This window comes from Coloeus monedula (genome assembly GCF_965178545.1).
Source record: "Coloeus monedula genome assembly, chromosome: 6".
In the NCBI taxonomy this organism is placed as follows: Eukaryota; Metazoa; Chordata; class Aves; order Passeriformes; family Corvidae; genus Coloeus; species Coloeus monedula.
The window spans coordinates 49799497-49820919 of NC_138786.1; the positions used below are offsets into that span (position 1 = coordinate 49799497).

General features: G+C 34.9%; 1 protein-coding gene across 1 annotated transcript in view; it reads left to right on the top strand.

Moving 5' to 3' along the window:
- Positions 1 to 1500: 1500 nt before the first annotated feature.
- Positions 1501 to 21423, top strand: part of PPP4R4 (protein phosphatase 4 regulatory subunit 4) — a gene marked incomplete at its 3' end in the record, with an annotated part of 38939 nt that continues 19016 nt past the window's right edge. The window contains exons 1-9 of the mRNA XM_082283913.1: positions 1501 to 1566; positions 8227 to 8374; positions 9065 to 9138; positions 10128 to 10234; positions 12727 to 12834; positions 15704 to 15825; positions 17360 to 17482; positions 19650 to 19819; positions 20842 to 20961. Coding sequence (XP_082140039.1) covers positions 1516 to 1566; positions 8227 to 8374; positions 9065 to 9138; positions 10128 to 10234; positions 12727 to 12834; positions 15704 to 15825; positions 17360 to 17482; positions 19650 to 19819; positions 20842 to 20961 — 1023 coding nt within the window. The 5' untranslated portion in view covers positions 1501 to 1515. The remainder of the gene's footprint in view (positions 1567 to 8226; positions 8375 to 9064; positions 9139 to 10127; positions 10235 to 12726; positions 12835 to 15703; positions 15826 to 17359; positions 17483 to 19649; positions 19820 to 20841; positions 20962 to 21423) is intronic.

Sequence of the window (21423 nt, forward strand, 5' to 3'; positions counted from 1 at the left end):
CAAGCAGCTGCTGTTGCAGAGGAAGGAAATATTAGGACAGGAGTGTTGGGGCATGAGAGCTTCCCTCCCTGCATGAGGATTCCCAGCCTTGTAAAGTCACTGGGATCTCCTGTAGGATGAACTCCGAAGATGAGTCCTGAAGTTTTGTATTAAAATGGTACGTGGATTTAACTAGCACAAAAGAGGTTGAGTTAAATTGCTTCTAAGTATAGGGCTCTGTTGTGTTCTTCTATACTTAGCACTGTTAATAGAGGAATAGCATCTTCATAATACTGAGCTTACTGTGAGTCTGAAGAAAAGATTTAGCATTTATTTTAATTTGTTTATTGGTACAAAAATGTGTACATCCGAGCACTTAGCAATAATTCGCAGTAATTCTGAAGTCTCCAATATTTAAAGAAAATCTGTGGTGCAGCTCTTTTGGTAGAAATAAAAGAAAAATCTTCTGCAGTTGGAAAATTACAGACTGTGTAGGTGTTGAAATGCCTCTTGCTTCACATTCTTAATTGGCAGTAAGCCAGTTAGTAAGAATTTCTGGTTTAAAGGGAAATGCTTCCCTTTTCTTTACATTTTGATGGATAAAGGTAGCATTTTTGCATTTTTTATCAGTTGGGGTTTCTTCCATCTTGATACAAAATGACTAAAATTTCAATTAAATAGCTTCTCCAAGGTACCTTGGCTTTTCGCATTACTACTGGATAACACAAAGATATGCATGCCTTGCCAAAGGAAAAGGATGTGTTGATGTTTAGTTTTAATTTTGGCATCCACACCCTCTTGCTTTTTGATTCTATTCTAGGAGTTTATCCATTTGAGTAATTTTTGTTTTCACCTCATACTTTTTTTCATATCTGCCTACCATTTCCTTCCCATACTGCTTTTTTTTTTTCATTTCCTTTTTCAATTGTGGGATACCTTTGAGAGAGACAGAATGAGGAGAAAGGTAAGAGATCTGTAATTTAACCAAGTTTTTGCATCCTTTCTTGATCATGTTTGTGTGCATATGACCATAAATCTGACTGCTTTCCCTACAAAAAGGAAATAATGGTAGATTTCTGTTAAAATGTTGTACACTGCATGTAGTTTTCATGTATGTCTTCTATTTGCCCCCTTCCTATGGTTTATCCCTTGTATTGCTTTAATACAAAAGATTCCATGAAACCACTGCCTTGATCATCTGGTTTGAAAAGATCTTTCACAAGTTTCATATTTTTGTGCAAAGCTACACTAAAAATTAAAGCATCCCATGTAGGAAATTATATACAATAGCTTGAGAGGTTGATCTTTTTAAATGTTTTCTTCTGCCACATATTCTAGAAAAACATAATGCCTCTCTTTACTTACATGAGAAACCTGAGTAGCGTAGGTTTATTCTCGTTGGTTTTGTTTTGTTCTTTTAATGCAATCTGTGAGATTGTAATCATCATAGTGAGTAATGTATTGTATGTTTATGTTTTTTTAAGTTCTGGTCAGGATATCCAAGGAACAAGTGTGGTGGCAAATCTTCCAGTCCTGATGCGACAAAATCCTGCAGAAACACTTCGTCGGGTTTTACCAAAAATCAGAGTAAGTTTTGTGTATTGATGTTTGAATGTATCTTTTTCTGCCAGTATAACTATTTTAACAAAGGAAAAAAAATCCCACTTTTATTGCAAACTCAGTCTCCAGGAGGTGTATGTCCAGTAGGCTTCCACATTAATTCACTCAATTTACGAAATATTAAAGGTATTATATATTTTTTTAAATTGTTACAACAGGGAAAAATAAAAAAGCAGAATTAATACTACTTATATATTGTAAAGATTTACCAGTGTTTTGACAGCTTTTTGAGACCTTTGTTTGAGGACCATCCAGTCATAATGGTTCATTCTGATGTTCTCAATCTCCTTTCATCCAAACATTAAGATTTTCATAGTGCTGTCCAGGAGAGTATAGTTCGCTTTTAGCTGTCTGTGTCAGTCACTTCTAGTTGTGATAGATGCATACTGACCATGGAATGTTATACAGTAATTTTATATAGAGATATGTTTGTATAAAGCATATTTGTGTTGTTTAACCTGGAGAAGAGAAGGTTCTGGGTATACCTTATTGTGTCTTTTCAATACTTAGAAGGAGGCTTATAAGAAAGATGAGGACAAGCTTTTTGGCAGTGCTTTTTGAGATATGACAAGGGGCACTGGGGTTAAACTAAAAAGGATAGATTCATACTAGATATAAGGAAGAAATTTTTTAACATGAGGATAGTAAAACACTGGAACAGATTACCCAGAGAAGTTGTGGATGCCCCACCCCTGGAAGTGTTCAAGGTCAGACTGGATGTGGTTCTGAGCAACCTGGTGTAGTGGAAGGTGTCCCTGCTCATTGCTATGGGGGTGGAGTAGCTGACATGTGAAGGTCCCTGCCAACCCAAACTATTCTATGATTCTGTGATGGTGGAGAAGATACATGTCTGTATTTCCACTCTGTCCCGTATATGAACTCTTGTCCACAAGAAAAGTACAAGTGCATTTAAGGTGTGGTTTAAGGAGCAGCCTTGGCCAAATAAGAGCAAACTAAATCACAAATGCAAAACTTAGTAATGCTAAAGATCCATTGGCCCCCTGCAGAAGAAGAGGGTTGCAGAGGGCCTTATCAACATATACAAATACCTGACAAAGCAAAGACAGAGACAGGCTCTTTGCAGTGGTATCCAGTGACAGGACTGCAGCTGTTGTTGCAGTGCGCACAAACAGAAACACGGGAGATTTTTTCTGTATATCAGGAATCACTTTCTCACTGTGAGGGTGACTGAGCTGTGGCACAAGTTGCCCAGAGATGTTATTGTCTCCCTCTTTGGAGGAATTCAAAAGTGGTCTGGGCATGTCCTAGCTGTAACTGGTCCTGCTTGAGCAGGGGGATTGGACAAAATGACCTTTCAGCCTCAATCATTCTGTGAATATCAGACATCACCTCTCAACTTCATATTATCTCCTGAAACATCTGTGATTTCAGGAGACTTCTGTTTCTTAAGAGGAGCTGTTCCAACTTTTGTCTGATTTTTTAGATTCAGCAAATGGTCAAGAAATAGCTCTCCTCAGGATTAAGGACTGCTATAGGCTGACAGATTATGTAGAAAATGTTAAAGTGCTTCTAGTTACATTCTGTGCTCTAAGATGCAGGTCAATAGGCATTTTGTTTAAATATGTATGAGTGTAAAAGTGCTTTGAGAAGAATGACTTGAAGTTGCAAAGTAATTGGAAATTTCAATTTACACCAAGTTGCTACCACGTTATTCTGACATATGTAATGCAGTCTTTCTAAACCTACCTACTGGCTTCAAGGAAAGTTGGTTTGGTTTTTTTTATGCTTACCATACTGAATCCATTTTTGCCTCTGGTTTTCTACTTTGAGAGCAGAATTCCTGAAATTAAGGAGGAATAAGAAACACTGGGAATTTTCTACCCTTATTTTTCAGGCTGTAGAGAAGTGCTGGTCTTGGCCTGTATTCAATAAAAAGTCTAGTATGGGAATACAGTTTTTGATTCTAGTTTTAAGTTTTTTTATATAGGGATGAAGAAAATGTTTGAAAGTATGATGATTTGCATGAATAGGGCCTAGAGCCTGGAAAGTATTTGTACAGTGGGAGTTGGATCTCAGTGTGGTCTTAGATCAGGCTGTACTTGGTTATTTTGTAAAAGTATCTTCCTGTATAATATTGAAGACATGCAACTGAAAACAGTATTTGAAGGAAGAAGCATTAGGAATTGCAGATAGAACTATTTGAAATGAAGCAGACTACTTTAATAAAAATGCAGTCAATCTTTGAGCAAATTACTGAGAAAAGTAGTGTGGTTTTCATCTTACAGTGTCATTTAAACCCAAACTGGATGCCTTGCTAAATGGTAAATTAAATGAAACCTAAGTCAATGGGCTCCAGAGAGAGGTAAAAAAGTAAAATATAAGGTCGGTCTAAATCCAAGTGTTTCTTTCATGTTTAAGCTTTACAAACTGAAACTTTGTAGAATGTGTATGAATTAAGTTCCTTTCTGTGGCAGTGCTCCTATAAAGCCAATTCTTCAGTGATGTTCTGTTATCTAATATTATTTATCCGTAATAGAAGTAAAGTTCTGTTGCAGCCATACGCACTGCACTTTTGACTGCAAACCAGTATTTGGCATCATTAACTTGACCTATTTTTTTTCTTAACCTTGTTTTTCTTGGAGGAATCATCCTGACCATCCATTAAATTGAAACTTTTATAGTCTGTAAAGGCATAATTGAACTCAACTGCAATTAGAGTCTTGCAAGTGTAATCTGTCACTGCAGGGAAATAAGCTGATTTAAATTACTGCACTTGGTTCTACTTCTTTAGGTTGGGAGTAATCATTTGTGAAATCAAATTGGCACATGAAAGATGAATTGTGTAGTAGTTTCAGAGGGCTGTTTATTTGAAAGTATTGTCACCATATGATTGCATAAGGAAACCAGTGAACTTATTTAGCATACTTGCAGACACCCAAAGCAAAAATAATGTTTTCGTTAGAGCTGAGGGTAAAGCAGATGAAGAAAGAAATAAATGCAAGGAATGTTCAGTCTGAATATATTGAAAATTTGTATTTTATTTGTGAAAAATTGATAAACCTGGTTACTTCTAGAAGTGTAGAAATGGGTGTATGCAAATTGCTTATTCTGAGGAATCTAATGAAATTAAAATTATATCAAAGACACTATATACTTAACATAAGTGTTTTAGGTCTGAGATGAGCAAAATCAATACACCAATACATGTGACATACATAAGTAATTATTGAATTGTCAGTGTTTTGGTTATGCTTTTTAAACAAACATAGTATATAATTTAGATGTTAATGTAGGAATGAGATTAGGAATTTAGTTTTTAAGTTCTGCAGTTAAAATGAAATTGTGTCCTTGTATGTGTTCTTTTGCATAGAGAGCCCCACTCTGGATTTCTGCATGCACCTCCTCATGAACCTTGGAAGTCATTGAAATGCAGATTTAGGGAAAGCTTAGACATTCTTACCAGCATTTCTCTTTGTGCACAAAATGTCTCTTTTCAAATGACGTTAATAGTATTTTTCCTGCTTTCCATCTGCGGGCTCTGCAACCAAAAGTGAGAGAGGGAGATTGCAGGCATCTATCTGATTGACTTAATAAGACATTTTTCCAAATGCTGTGATTGCAGCAAACTATTTTATTCTTGTTGTTGTATATACATCAAGCTTTATTCAGTGTTGTCTGATTAGTTCCAAACTTATTTTCATAGTTACTTGTTTTTCTAATATATCAGCCTCCTCTTGAAAGCTTTTCTTTTCCACAGCTGATTTTATAGTTTAGGAAAAGGTGGGGTGATTTTCATCCTTTCTTATACCTATTATTAATTTTAAGGTCCGTTCTCATTGTATTCTTGAGCTTCTGTAATCTCCATTATTTCTGTGTCTTTTAGTCTTAAATGAAAATTTCTATCATATCAATGCAATTACTAAAATGATTTGACTATGTCTGTGCTTGCAGCATTCTTTTAAGAGAATTCTGTTGTTGCAAGACAAAATGTGCATTTAAACTAGAGGCAAATTTTCTTTTTTCCAATTAATGGAATAAACCAGGCTTTCTAAATTTTAAGTTTTGATGCCTGAGTTTAACTTGTAGACATTAGAACAGTTAAGAACATGCTAATGCCCTTAAATTCCATTAAATATGCTTGTCTGAGTAAGATAGATAGGGAGAGTTTTTTTAGTCTGGAGTAAAAATTTGTGGAGTATCCATATATAGAAAAATACATTACTTCCTAAATAAATAATTCTATATTAATTAAATTTAAATTACTCAACTTGGGTTGTGTGAAGATGGAAAGAGGAGACCCATAGATTTCCAAATGCGGAACTGTATAGTTCTGAGTGTAAACATCAGTGCAGGCAGGTGTGTAAGCAGTCTAGAAATTTATATTTCAATGTCTCCCGAGGTCCATGAGGAGGCACATCCAGAGAATGTGTTCTCACACATGACTATCCAGAGTTATGTGGATCAGTGGAGGAGACTATTTGGAAACTTTGTTTGTTGGTAAGTAACCCTGTTTGTATTGCGTACAAAGTGAATATGTACAGAAAACTGAATTCATAGAATCATCGAATTACTTAGGTTGGAAAAGACCTTTAAATTCATCAAGTCCAAGGGTTAACCTGGCACTGCTCCATAATTTTCTGGTCTGCACTGCTGTGTTAGCATCTGCAGTGTGAAGATAGAGCTTTTGATTCTCTTGGGGATGTTTTTTTGAACAAGTACAAGCCAGAATCCCAGAACAGTATAGACAGGTATTCTGATCCCAAAAATATTCAAAATACAAAATTGGTAGGTGTCCTTATTCTTTCTTGGCTGTGGCTGTAATAGCAGTGGAGGAACAGCAACGGAGATAGTCTGTGGAAATAAGAAGAAGGCAATTTCCATGGCTATTGAATGTAAATATTTTGTTGGAAAGCAGCACAGTTCTGTTCCTTTTTTTCATTTGGGGGAGCAAGGACACAGAGAATCCTTTTAAAAAGGAACGTGGCTGTAAACAGAGGTCTTGAGAGATAAGTTATGGTTCTCCTTGAACTGAGATAAACTAATAATTGTACATTTGCACGTACAAATTTTTTGACATTTGTAGAATGAAAACTTCTTGGTTTTTACCAAGTCAAATAGTAATATCTCAGATGTTCTCTACAAACTTTTCTCAGCAAAATTCTTCTGATATGCAATACTTAGAGTCATAGAATCATTAAAGTTGGGAAAGTCCTAAGATTATCAAGTCCAGTTGTTTACCCAGCACCACCATTTTTGCCATGTCCCTAAGTTCCGTATCCACATGCCTTTTGAACGCTTCCAGAAATTCCACCATGTCCCTGGCAGCCTGTTCCAATGCCCGACCACCCGCCCAGTGAAGAAAGCCACTTTCCAGCCACTGCCACCAGCCTGTAGCACTGCATGGGGTTTGTGTGACCCAAGTGTAGGGTCTGGCGCTTGCCTTCGTTGAACCTCGGACCATTGGCCTCGGCCTTGATATTAATTAAGAAATTAAACAGGACTGGCCCCAGCACTGAGCCCTGGGGACACCCGCTTGTGACTGGCTACCAACTGGATGTAATTCCATTCACCAGCACTCTGGACCTGGCCATCCAGCCAGTCTGTAACCCAGTGGAGAGTGCCCCTGTCCAATCCATAACCAACCATGCACTTAGCTGCAAAATGAATTTTTTTTTTTAATCTGATCCAGGCTTATTTTTGTTTTTTGGTGAGTGATCTGAGAAAACACTGTTCATCTCAAGCACTTTAAAAAATAAACAAAACCACATATATGAAGTGCTAAATAGAAAACACGGGCTTTAAACTCTTACTGAGTTTGGAATCAGTTGTAAAATGAGTGTAATGCTTTAGTAGTAGAATAATGAACTTTTTATTTTCTCATGAAATAGAGAGACATGTTTAGAAAAGTAAACAAATGGAATGTTCACTTAGTTGATAGATACTTACAGTTACTAATACTTATAATGGATGCTACATCATAGATTGCATCCTGCAAGGTCTGTGCATAAATCTGAAATTTAAAACTTAAATTGCTTTTTTTTTAATTAAAAAAAAAAGTAATATTTCATTTCATTTCATTTCAACATGTTAACTTTAACTTTTGAATTTATGATTTTAAAGACAACCTAATTAATGACTTTCTTGTGTCAGAGCGCAGACTACTAAATGTTTAGTTACGTAGATAAATATTCTTGTATATCTTGCTTTATTCTTAAGACTATATTTATGTACTTTTCATTTGCATTCCATGTTAGTCAAGGGATGAAATTTAAATTGCCTTCTGCTATTTTAGTATCTCTCACTGAATGAATGAATGAAATAGTTCTTTTTAATTCATGTGCCTAAACAGCAGAAGTGCAAGTGTTGGCTGCTCTGGTTTTACCTCTCATTTTGTAAAGTGGAAAAATCCACACATATGCATTGATGAAACTTAAAGTCTCAGAAATATTACAACTAACTTTTTTTTTCTTAGAAGATTCATGCTATACCATAAGAAAATTTGATGTCTGCAATAAATTGCTGTTAAGAGAAAATAATTTTACAGCAAATTTTACAGTTTACCCAGGTTGTTGCATATTAATTCTAAAAGTGAATATAAAAATTTGGATATTCTTTCAGTACATTTCTGCCTCACTTTCTAAATTGTTATAATTTGTAATTATACAGGAGGTTCTGCATGTTGCAGGAGTGGAAATGCAGTTAACAGCTGCTGTTTCTTTTTTGACTGTTCTGCAAGAGGAGTCGGTGTCCATTCATACGTACTCCCACTCCTTCCTACACATCATTCTCCAGAACGTGGAACACAGAGATGCAGGTCAGGGCTGTACAGCTACTCTCATGACTGATGACTTCTACGTGTTTTGTTTCTTTAGTGACCCTACATTACTGTGTCAACAGTGAGTACAATCACTGTGACTTTGTATCTAGACTGGCATGAATGGAAAGATTTTTGCATGATGACCACTTTCATACTGACATTTAAGTGTAATTCTCACTGAAGCAAAAAAACCCCCTGACTTTGTCTGAAGGATTAAATCCCAAAGTTGTTTCTGAGTCTGAGCTTCTGCTGAAGTACCAACTTTTTATGGCTGAGAGAATGGAGGGAGGTTGACAATTCTTCTGTGTTGACTATTTTTTCTTAATTTCTTTGACACTAATTTTAGAATACAAAGGAAAAAAAAGGCCTATTGTGAAACCAGGAAGTTTCAGTGGGCATAAGAAAAGAACATCCTTCTAAAAGAGGGAAATTAGCTTTATAAAGCAATCAGAGTAATAATTAATTTTATATAGGAATTGGAAAGGGAAAAGAAATGAGGGTAGACTTTGCTTCTTTCTTACCTATCCTATTTCTTACTTTGAAGTCTTGAATATATAGTGGCTTTCAGATACATAGCTCCTTGAAGACGTGTGAAAAGAGCAAATTTTATAAAACTGATGTATGTTTTCGTTTAGTCATGGTATGTACAATATAACATATCATGTATAACTCATTTCTCTTAAACAGGTGTCAGCAATGCATGGTTAGAAACTCTTCTTGCTGTAATAGAAGCTTTACCAAAAGAAACTGTCAGACATGAGGTAATAATAATCTCTCACACTAACAAAAAATAATATTAAGATTGTAAGATTGTATTTCCCTGCAAGTTTTATTCACCTCAGTCAGATTTGTGGCAGTTCTGTACCTGTGAGAATGGTAATGGTTGTCGAACACCCTGTAAGAGACGAATGTGCAAAAAGGCAAGACAGGAAGTCACCTTAAAAAAAGTAGTGTTCTTCAGCAAATAAAGTCAACACACACACTCCACTGTACCACTTCCACTGCACCTTGTATTCTCAGTAACATGTTTTCCTGCAGTTTGTTTTGGTTTACAGAATAGTATCTCACTTTGTGTCTTCATGAAGAAACTGCCTTTTGTTTGTTACTGGACTAAAATTCCAGTCTGCTATGTCTGCTAAATGGAACTGAATGCTGGAGATCCATTCCTTAGTGTATTTCAGTTGTTCTTGATGTACCAAAACCCTAATGCACTGCAAACACTCTTAATTTTTCACTGTGTAGCTCAAAAAGGAAGAAGAAAATCTGTCACTAAATTATAATGCCAGTCCCTTTTAGTCAGCTAATTTATTCACTTTTAAGTATTCTTATTTTTTTAAGTTTAAAAGCTTTTCAACAGGCATATTTACCGTGTTTATAATTTAAAACAATATGGAGATTTAAATATGTGATTGTTTGTGTGGTATAAAATTTCTCATCAAAATAAGAGTAAAATCCAGAACTGTTTAAAAAATAAACTTCTAAAGGGTAAAAACTTAGGTTGGATGAAGCACATAGAAATTATTCTAGTCACCTCCAAAATCTAATTGCAATGTAATTTTAAAGATGTCATTTAAAAAAAAGGGACTATTGATGTGCATAGGCGCCATTATTGTTAGTACTGATTAATTCAGTGAAAAGGTTAATGACATTTGGAACATGTTTTTCCAATTTTTTTTAAGAAGAGGAATACTTTATTTAATGCTCACAATTTTTCTGCTCATATTTCTTCTTCTTTTTTTTTTCCATGTAGATCCTGAATCCACTTGTTTCCAAAGCACAGCTTTCTCAAACACTTCAGTCCCGCTTAGTTAGTTGTAAAATCATGGGAAAAGTAGCTAACAAGTTTGAAGCTCATATGTAAGTAGACTGTACATATATTTTCATTCCACAGTGTAAACTAGTATTTCTTTGTTAGTGGACAGAAATTACTACAAGAAAAGTAGACTTCATTGCAAAAATGAAATGCTTTTTTTTACAGATCCCTTTCATTATTTAACTAGCATGTTCAGACTTGCTAATGATTGTCATTTTATAACTTGAGTTTGTTTGCTCTTTCACAGATTTGAATAGATACCATTATCATGCCATTCTTCCATATTGTTTTTATTACTAGAAAATAAGCCACAAAGTGGATTTCTCTGCAACTTACAGACACAAAACACAGCTTCATCTCCTTGGAGTTTCTTGTCATAAACAGAAGAATTCTATTCCCAACTTTTTATTATGTAACCAAATTTAGCATGTAGATCTGTTTTTTTCTATCCCTAATTAAAATGTAGATACATCAGGAACTACTGCTGTTCCCTGATATTTTCCAGCCCTTAGATTCAGTGTCTGTGAGTCTGGACAGAAGAGAGTGCAATAATGAAAGTAAATCTGAGTAACTCATCTGCCCAAAGCAATTGGTGTGGTACATTCCTTGGTCAGTTTACCCAGGCTTGTGATAGCAGGACCACTTCACCAAATGTGTTTCCTATCCGGGCAATTGGCACAATGTGACTTTGAATTACAATAGAAATCCACTGCGGGCTACTGAATGCACAGAAACTGTCTAGCTGAGGAAGTCCACTCTAATAATGATTTTGATTTGCCTCAAAATGCAAGAATTCAGCATAACACAAAAGAAGAACAGCAGGACACTATGACAAGATATTTAGTAATAAATTTCTTTAGAGTTATGTTTTTTTTCTTTAATAAAGAAGAACTAGAAGCAGCCAAAAGGAAACTCTAAATCTTCATTTGCCATTTAGACTATACTTGTTGGACATTCAAAAGTTAATGAACATGGTAGAGTAGTACTTTTGGAGAATGTTACCAAAGCCTTCTAAACCTTTATATTCCAAATCTCTAGGACTCTGGCAGAATAGCAGTTGCATTTATTTATTTGATGTTTCATTCTCACGAAAATAAGTGACTTTACAGGTTACTTGGAATCTTATATGAACATATAGCAGTGTTAATTAGTAGCCATAATTTTTTATGTTGTGTTTTTTGTTGTGTTTCTTCAAGGTGATTCCTTGCTGTTCAGAAGTAGGAATCCCGTCATTTCAGTGAACAGATAATAGCACCTTTTCTGCACAACCACTGCATTTTAAGAAGATAACTGAGAATTTTCTGGGACATCTTGTTCATTTGGTAGAGAGCTCTCAGTGCAGTTCAGAGGCCTGAAAAGAGAGCTGGGTCCCCAGGTTTAGAATGTGGCAGACTGACTAAAATTCAGGACACACTCTCATTCCCCTTTCTGTAGGGCTCTTGGTACAGGCCCAGAAGATGTATCTGTCCCCAGGAGTAGGCAATACATAAGCATATCTTCACTTTCTTCTTCAGAATGGCCCAGTTTTTCCTCATAAAATTTATACTATAATTAAAAACTTTGTATTTGATGTTACTCCTGGGTTATTTTATATCCTGTCCTTGTCATAGGACATTAGTTTTTCTACCCTCTGTTCCAGTGTTCTAAGTTACAAAGTCTTTTTTTCTCTGTAGCCCCTACTTCAGAGTATTCTAAAATGCCAAACTTCCAAGACTGTGTAATTTTTGAAACTTCAGGCTAAATTCTTCTGTAAGAAAAATTAATTAAAAAATTAATTTTCACTGGAATGAATGGAGGCTGTGCAAGCTGGCTTGAAAATTTGCTTGTCTGTGTCTACATATTATTTATCTTGAGTTTTGCAATAACATAAGAATTTTTATAGAGATGTTTTATGAATACTTATGACAGAATCTTGGGCAGTGAAAGTAAACACAATGGCTGATTCTGCCAAGTTGTAGTGTGTGTTTTTACTTTAACAGGAATCAAAATTTTTGTTTTGTATCTGCCACTGATTTACATGAATACTTGGTCTGCTTGCCTGAAGGCAGCATTCCATCTTTTAATCTTAAATTCTTCTTCTCCTTTCTTCCTAATTATGTCTTGGGTGATACCTGCATGTCAAAGATGAGGTATTACAGACATTTAATTGAGGTTTACATTTCCATTTATGTAATTCTTTGTATTCTTTCAATGGCTGTTCAGAAATTGTGCTGAAAATGGTTATTAAATGAGGGCAGCATTCTACTACTACAGTAGCCTACCTACTATTTTTGTAGTTTATAAGAAATAATAGATGAAGTATGAGCAAATGGTAATGACAGTAAATATTCCTTTTCCTGTTTCTTTGTAGCACATATTTGCATCCAATGTACAATATTCTTTTCTAATTGCTAATTGTCAGAAAAATAATTTACTATGTGTTATAAATTAGTAGTATATGGGATAAACAAGTAATATATGAGTAAAGTTCAGTACTACTCAATGGATTTTCTATATTCTTGTTCTATATGTTAATAAAAAATGTTCACATTTTTAGTGTTAAAAGAGAGGTTCTTCCATTGGTAAAATCACTGTGCCAGGATGTGGAATATGAAGTTAGAACTTGCATGTGTCGGCAACTGGAACATGTAGCTCGAGGAATAGGGTAAGTACAATTTGCCTAATTGATCTTAAATGCAAAATGTTTCTCTAAAATGGTAACTTAAGAACTCCCTTTAAAATTGCTGAATTCATGCATACTCAGTAATGAATTTGGAGTGTACAGATGTGATCTTAGGAAATGGCTGTTGGCAGTTGTCCATTTTCTGGTTTTAGACTTTTCTTTCTCTTTTATAGTAAAATTGCTGAACCATAAACCCAACAGTTTTTTGTAAATAATCACTTCATCTGTAGCTTCTTGAAATCATCTCAATTATCCATCGGTGGTATTTGGCTTTTTAAAAAATTCTGACAAGTATTAGCAGTTTTAATAATTACTGTGCAGTGTCTGAGAAAGGATCCCAAATGGGTTTTGTAAGCAAATTTCAGCTCAGTATCAACTTTTACTTGGAGCTTGAAGGTCTTCAGTATTCACGCATAGGATTGAAAAAGTCTGAAACTTTAATACAAGAAAATGTTAATTACACACAGGATTGGTCTCTGAGTGAACAAATATTTTAAATTCGAGGTCTCTCTACCTGGTATTTTGTCAAGGCAGAAAAAAAGCAGTAACTCCTTTTACACACTGGTTTATCAAGTAATGTTCCCTACCCAGTGCTAGACAGCAGAGATAGATTAGTTCTTGAGTGTCCACCTGGCTTTTAAAATTGTAAATCTATGACCAAATTCAAGGATGAGGCTGAAACTGAAGTGCAGTTGGGAAGATCCATTGTGTACTTGAGTGTGATATGTTAGTACAGGTGTTTGTGGAAAGGATGCTTTCCTGTAGCTGTGGAATGATTTCTGGTTCTTTGGGGGTTTTTTTTTGTTGTTGTTGGTTTCTTTTTGGGGGGTGTTTGTTTGTTTGTTTGTTTGGGGTTTTTTTTTGAGAATTATATTGTGGTTTAGATTCTGAGTTATTAAAAAAACAAATAAAAAACCATCAAAAACCCCCAAAACTAAACCACCAGAAATTCCTGAAGCAATGGGCTTAGGGAATATAGAGATATAAGGAATTTACAGCAAGAGCTATGCATTGCTGTTATAAACTTAATTCCTCTTTCTTTTTGTAATGTCATGTAGGTTAGTAATTTCTAGATTTCTAGAAAAAATTCTCTTTATTGCATAGAAAATAAACTTATCCATGTGCTTTAGGCACTTCTTCTGCAAGGTCTTTGTCTTGCAGAAGTTCAGAGGATGTGAATAATGTTGAAACCATATTATACTCATCACAGTAAATTTGCTAATTTTTTTTTGTACTTACTCTTTTTTTATAACAAAATGTAGGCTAGCATGATAAATCATTTTAACATTTTACATATTGAATGTCTTTCAATATAAAAGAACTTGTGATTAAAGAAAAGAAAGGTACTATTGTCACTACTGTTGATATTTGTAAAACTGGTGATTTAACAGGCATTTTACTAAACTGAATTACTGAATAATTTGAACTTGCATTTATTTTTACTGTGTGCATGGGTCTCATGTATCTTTGTGTATCACAAAATTGAATTCTGTTTAATGGGAGATAAAAGATGTGAGAAAGAGAGGGTTCTCTTTACCTCCAGGGAGTAGCCTGGTGTTTTTATTCCATAACTACTGTGTTTTGAAGGGAGAGATGTTTCTGTCCATCATATTAGTTTGAAGATTTTTGATGCCACTAAATTGGAAATCCAAAGAAACATTTGCAATTTTTAAAAAAAATTTCTTTCCCCCTTCCTCCTATTTCTATGTTTTGATTTAGGATTTAGTCCTACCCTTTTCTTTCCTGGTCATTCTTAGGCTGTCTGTTCTCATCGATCTCATTTGTTCTTGCTCAATTCCATGGGAATTCTTTTGTGTCTTAAGTTTGAGATACTGTCTCCATTTCCATGGATTCCTTTAACATTCTCAGTCAACCTGTGCTGTAGTCAAGAGCTGAGAAGTAAGCATATGGATTTGGCTTTGAAAATGACTTGTTATGCATAATACAGAAATTTTTTTAAACAGTACAAATATGTTATTCTGAGTAAAGTGTCCCTTACCTAGGATATGCATATAGCTAGAGAATATTACTGCTACGAAAATTATTTTGGTGGTAGCCTGTAGGAAGCACTCACAGTTAATATGAATCTGCATGACTTTGCTTTCAGCAGTTCTATTTTACATTTAAAATAGGTTTATGAACAGCCAGGTGTTAAGATAATAATTGAAAGTGTGCATTTGTGTCATTTTCTTCACTCCTCCAAATGCAGTTTAAGTTCAACATATACTACGCAGTGTGAAAGAAGAACAAAAAGTGTTGTTTTCAGTGATTACAAGGTGGCTATGTCTTACACTAATAAGTAACCATACTGGAAAGGAAATTTTCTTAATTCTGTTTAGTGTCCTTAAAATTAACTAAATTTAATTTATTCTACCTGGGAGTTGAAAGTTTTAAAAAATTATAGGTATTATGCAGTGGCAAATGACAGCATTACTGGTAATTTACCCAGCCTTAGAATAGTGGGTTTGATAGGGCTAAATACTTTGTTATCAATTAGTGGTCTGTCCTGTGTATTTTTCTCTGATTCTTTCCTCACCAACTTTTATTTTTAGCATTAATGTATTTTTATAAACTGTTCTCTCTCTGAAGATTTTACTTAATCCCTTCTCAATGCTTCAGATGATTTAATCTCATAAGAAATGGTGAACATTCAGTGTTTTCAGTATGGAAGCTCTTCAGTGTGTCATGTTGAGGATAAATAGTTAGTAGGTAAATGAAGAAATAACTAAACAGACATGAACAAATCTTCCCAAAAAATATCTAAATGACTATTTCAGTGAAGAATTCTGTTTTGCAGTGGCAGTATTGTTTCATTGTAAGTTTTCTTTTGACTGCTTGCTTCACGTTGCAGGACAGAACTAACGAAAACTGTGGTGCTTCCTGAGTTAGTGGAACTGGCAAGAGATGAGGGCAGCAGTGTACGCCTGGCAGCTTTTGAGACCTTGGTGAATCTGCTTGATATGTTTGATGCAGGTAAGAATTTAATTTAGGCTTACTAGCCCAGTTCTTAGTGCTCTAGTGCATCTTATAATTGTATTTAAATGCTTTTTGTTCTGTCTGCATTATTCAGACATTTCTGATTTTATTTTGCTTATTGCTTTGTCCTTTATATTTCCTTCTATTTCATGTCTTGCAGTGCTTGACATGCAGAAAGTTTTAAGGGAGGTGAACTAGTTGTCCATGAAATCAGTTATCATATTCCAAGTTTCTAATGTAATGTGCCTAAATGGAATGAGTAAAATTACTGTAAAAATTATGGGAATATTGTGTTGCTAAGATTTAATTAATTAATGTAGTGCTATCAATACACAGAATACAAAGTGTTAGCTCAACAAAAATGTACTGTACAGGAACTTGGTGATGAATTACTAATATATGGTAGTATTTAAGCCATATAGAGGAGTGGATAAGGAAAAGAAAAAATAATATAGTTTTAGGGAGAATACCATAAATGGACTTTTTAGCAGTTAGTGTTTATATCATTAAGTATGATAATAGGTTAATTTTGTAATTCTTGAGCCTTTGGATTGATGCCATCAAGTTTGTGCCTCTCTTTGCACCTTTCAGTCTTCGCTCCTCCTCCCCCACCCGCTGCTGTAACTACTGCTTTGAGTTGCTGTAAGAAGCTTAGAGAAAGCAATCAGGGGTTATTTACAGGTTTGTAAGGAATGTGTTTCTAGAAACTGGGTGTGCTTTCATGGCTGAACTAGAAAATGAGCGCTTTTGAAGGTAGATGACCCAAAATTACATCCAATAGTTTCTCTCCCACAATATTAAAATGTTTCTTCAGGCCAACCTAACTTTGTTCAGCCAAAATTATTTGCTGAATTTCGCTGTTGGTCTACCATTAAAAAAATCATAATCTATTTAAAACTCAAAAATTTTTATACAGTGATTTTATTTAAAATAAGTCAAAATATATAAATTTCTTTAAATGTTTGCCTCTTTCTTTTATAAGGAAGGCAGAGTGCTTTAGTTTCTAAATGATTTAATTTCTTTTCTGTGTCCTTAATTATTTTGTTTCTCTGAATTTATTGTATACCAAAAGATTTTGAAACACTTCTCAGTAGGTTTAAAAAATCAACTTGCAGCATATCCAGATTTTTCTGTTTACTGTCACAGTCATGTTCAGTCTTGATCTCCCTGTGTGCCTACTATTGTAGGAAATCCTATTGTAGGAGTACTTCAGTATTCCTTCTCTCTACAGTCTTTTGCATGGAGAAGGTAGTGACTGTTTATTTATTCTATGCCTCATCCTTTAATGGGGGATGCCTTTTCACTGACAACAAACTAACAAATGAACGTAACAGGTAGGGTATTAAATTTAGGACCTATATTATATTAACATGCTCATCATTCTTTTTACCTCTTTTCAGTGACTGCCTGCCAGAAGTAATCCTGAGACTGTTAAATGAAATTTTTCTAATGTATTACAGAAGTTCAGTCTCTGTGCTCTTTTTAAAATGTTGACCAATGGTTAACTCTAAAAATTTCTTTTGTTTTTCAGATGATCGGAGTCAAACTGTTCTCCCATTAGTGAAGTCGTTCTGTGAAAAATCCTTCAAAGCAGATGAATCTATCCTAGTTTCTTTATCTTTCCATTTAGGGAAACTGTGTAATGGATTATATGGTATGGTTTAATTTCTTTTTTAAAATCTTAAAAATGAGGGAGGATTGGAGAATTTGAACCCCTTGGAAAATATCCAGATTTGAGTGTATCAAATTAAATGGTAGTTAGTTAGATTTTGGAAATTTCCTCTCAGGGTGACCATCTACTTATTTTTTGTTTTTGTTTTGTTTTGTTTAGACAGGGTCAAAGATGGAAACATGGTGTTTTATCTTTATTGGTTTGACTGATTTATTTGGGTGTTCTGGAGCTTGTGATTTGGATGACTGAATTTTAAAACTAGAAACCTTTGAAAATATTATGATGTTTAACTTTGTATGTTCGTTTCTGTGCTTGATCTCTTTTTAAGGCACAGTGCAGAGTGTGGCCCATAAGGAACTTCAGGGGAGAAAGGAGACCTAATGGCATGTGGATTCCCCAGCTGCAGCTGAGGCTGAATCTGAGTGCATAATTTTTATACCCATAATTTGTGCTTGAGTTTTCACTTGAGCACAGCACATCTTTCCTTGATAATTCTGCCCACCATATATTACCTGTGGAGGAGCAGCACAGAATCATGGCTTTACATTATAATTTCCCCCTAGGCTCTTAATACCTTTGGTCTTTCCTACAGCTCTCTAAAATGAACCTCCATGATTATGTTAGAGACTATCAAAGTGACCATTGCTTCACTGCAAATTACTTGAAATGGCTGTTCCAGTGTGTCAAGCTATTATTTTCAAAAACAGATGGCTAGAACAGTCCATCCTGTATTTACCATGTTTTTCCAGTCTTCTTTTCTCCAGGTTGAATGACTAATTCCTGATCTTTCTTCACCTCTAAACTCCATCTGATGAGGTGTTAATGCCTTAGGACAGTTGAACAAAGTCAAAGGGTTACTTCATGTGTCTTGCCAGATACATTGCTGTTCACAAATTGCTTTTTTATAAAAATAAATCTAGCAGCTAGTTAGTCTTTCTCTTTCCTGGCCTTGTGCAGGTGATGCAGATCAGGCTAAGCATGGTACCTTACTGCTGTTCGAATGGAATAATAGTCTAAAGTGTTAAGGCCATATGTCCAGTTACTGAAGATCATTTTAAACTCTGTCTCTGAAGAATAAGCAGTCTGTCCTTGGTTGATGCTTTCAGAGTACTGAATAAGCAAAGTCTCTTGTCCAGCATCCAGAAAATCAATGAAAATAGTGAATAGTACCACAACTAGGATAGAACTTTCTTTATGCAGTTGCCTGTCTTGTCAGTAGTCCGTGGGTAGTTTTTTCTTAGTTGTTTTTCCAAGCAGTTTTAGAGCACCTCTATAGTTTTTAATCTCTCATTCCTGTTCCCTTGTTGTGAAAGTCATGACCTTTACTGCCTCTTTTGTTTCACAGGTCCTGTTACCCCATATTAGGAAATTGAATCAGTTTGACAAGTTTTCCTTTTGCCATGTTGTCTACTGCTATTTTTTGGAAGGAGGGAGGGTGGTGGTGGTATTTTGTAGTAGATTTTTTTATTTCTTTTTTGTTTCAATTTTTTCAAACATGTGAAAGGAACCTGACTTACCTAATTATATGGCTTGTCTTTCCCTGTCCAACTCTTAAATATCAGTACCGCTTCAGCCCTTTTCTGTTCCATTATTTGACTTATTTATGAATTCAGCAACTAGTACTTAAGTATTTTGAATACTGGAATGAAGCACATCTGACTGCACATTTTGAAAACCTCTTAAATGTTATAATCCCTGCTGTAACACTTAAGATCCACTGACCTGTTGCTTCTCTACTTAAAGCTTGAATCTTTGTCACAGTTATTAATTGTACTCAGCCTGATAACACTAGTGGAATTTGAAAAAGAAAATACAATTATTAAGCATTTCAACCTTCTTGGTACCAGTCACTGATAGCTTTCTTCCCTCTCTGGAGTAGAAAATTGAGCCTTTCCTTGATTATTCTCTTATTACTAATGCACTTGTAGTTTTGAATTCTTCTTGCTAGTTGCATTCCAGTTTGTTCTGAGTACTTGTGTGTACTGATTATACTCTGCTAGATTCAAGGGGATGGGAGGGAAAGGAGGGATAAAATCAAGATCTTTGATAGATTTTAAAATAAGATTTGTTTGGGTACATTATTAATAGCATTTGTAATGAGGAAAGTTTGTTGTTTTGTTTGGTTTTGTTTTTTTTTTCTTTTTTTGAGGCATTTTTACTCCTGAACAGCACTTGCGGTTTTTGGAATTTTATAAGAAGCTTTCCACACTGGGTTTACAGCAGGAAAATGGACACAATGATAATCAACTACATCTGCAAACTCTGGAACAGGAAAAGAAGTATATTTCAGTGAGGAAGAACTGTGCTTACAATTTTCCAGTAAGTAATATTAATTTAAGGTTTAATATTAATTTGTGTAATGCATATAGTTCACTAAATAGGAATACATGAGTGATAGAAGAGTTATTCCCAAATTGTTCATTATTAGCTAGATTTTAACTCTTTCCTGCAAAGTTTCAGTTAGTGAGGTTGTCCAAAAGAGTTAGCAAGAAATATTACTCAGAGGCTCAGAAAATTCTTGGCAAATTTTGACAGAGGAAATGGTGTTCTAAGAGTTTACTGGTCTTATTCTTTCCTACGCATTTTCTCCAGACTCTTAGCACAAAGGATTTGGGAAAATGTCTGCGAAACAGAGTCCCCAGTTTCAAATCACTTGAATCTACACTTTTACATTCACTGTGTGTCACATCATTCTAGGGAGTTGAAGATGGAAACGGAATGCTTGGGTTGATGTTTTAGTGATGTTCCTGCCTGAGTACAGAAAGTCTTTTCAATTTTATGTGAGGTCTTTAAATACACCACTCATGTTTCTGTAAATCCACTTTGTATTTCGACATTCTGCATTTGTATTCAATGAAAACATGTTTGCACCAAGAGCCAGTAGACAACTATTTTTCCTTCTGCCTTTTAAAGGCAAGCACACTGTATGTAGGTAGACATCTGTTGGTTTATTTGAGCAAAACCAAGGTATGTACAAACATGATCATGTTGAAAGTCAGATTCTTGCTTTGCTGCTTGCTAAAATGTTCTTTGTTTTTGAGGTATCCAGTTACAGGTTTTGCTAGAGTACAGAAACATTAACAATATTTATAAAACTGAGGTTTTATATCTCATGGTTTTAGTCCTTATCTTCAGAAAAAAAGCCTACAGCATGTTTGGAAAGTATGTAAATTTAGTTCTCAGCTCCGGATTTTGTCTGGTGCCTGTGTTTTAACAAGGCCAACAAAACCTCCACACTTCCTCCTTAAAATAACAACCTTTATCTCTCAAGTTCATCTGATAATCTCTGATAGTGTGATCCTTTAGCTGTGTAGTTGAAAAAGGACTTTATCCTTCCACAGGCCATGATTGTTTTTGTGGATCCAAAGAACTTCAATTTAGAACTTTATTCTATATTCTTCTGCCTTTGCCATGATCCCGAAGTTCCTGTCAGATACACCATGGCCATAAGCTTCTTTGAAGTAAGTCTACAGTGGTTCTTTGTTACTGCTCACATGGCTTTATTTTCTTTTGTTTTCTTCTTTAAGCTTACATTTGTGACTGTTCAACCAAAATAAAAAGACTGGAGAAAATATATTGAACTTACTTAGTTTGTCAAGGGCGTTCAGTTCCTTCCAACCTCTGTATATAGCCCATATACGCACATTGTTTTATTTAAGTTGTGTAACATTTGGCTACAAGAGACTACTGTTAGGTCAGATTGTAAGGAGCAAAAGCTTAAAGAAACTTTTAATGATCTAGTACCACAAACATAAACAAATGCAGTAACTCTAATATTTGAAATTTTTCAGTGGTATTAGAAAACAGACAAATGGGAGAAAGGAACTTGCCCTTTTTGTGCTTCAAAACCTTCAGAACTGTAGTTTGCTGGTGTGGAATGTGAGGAATATTTATGTGGAACAAATCCAGATGAAATGCTCAAT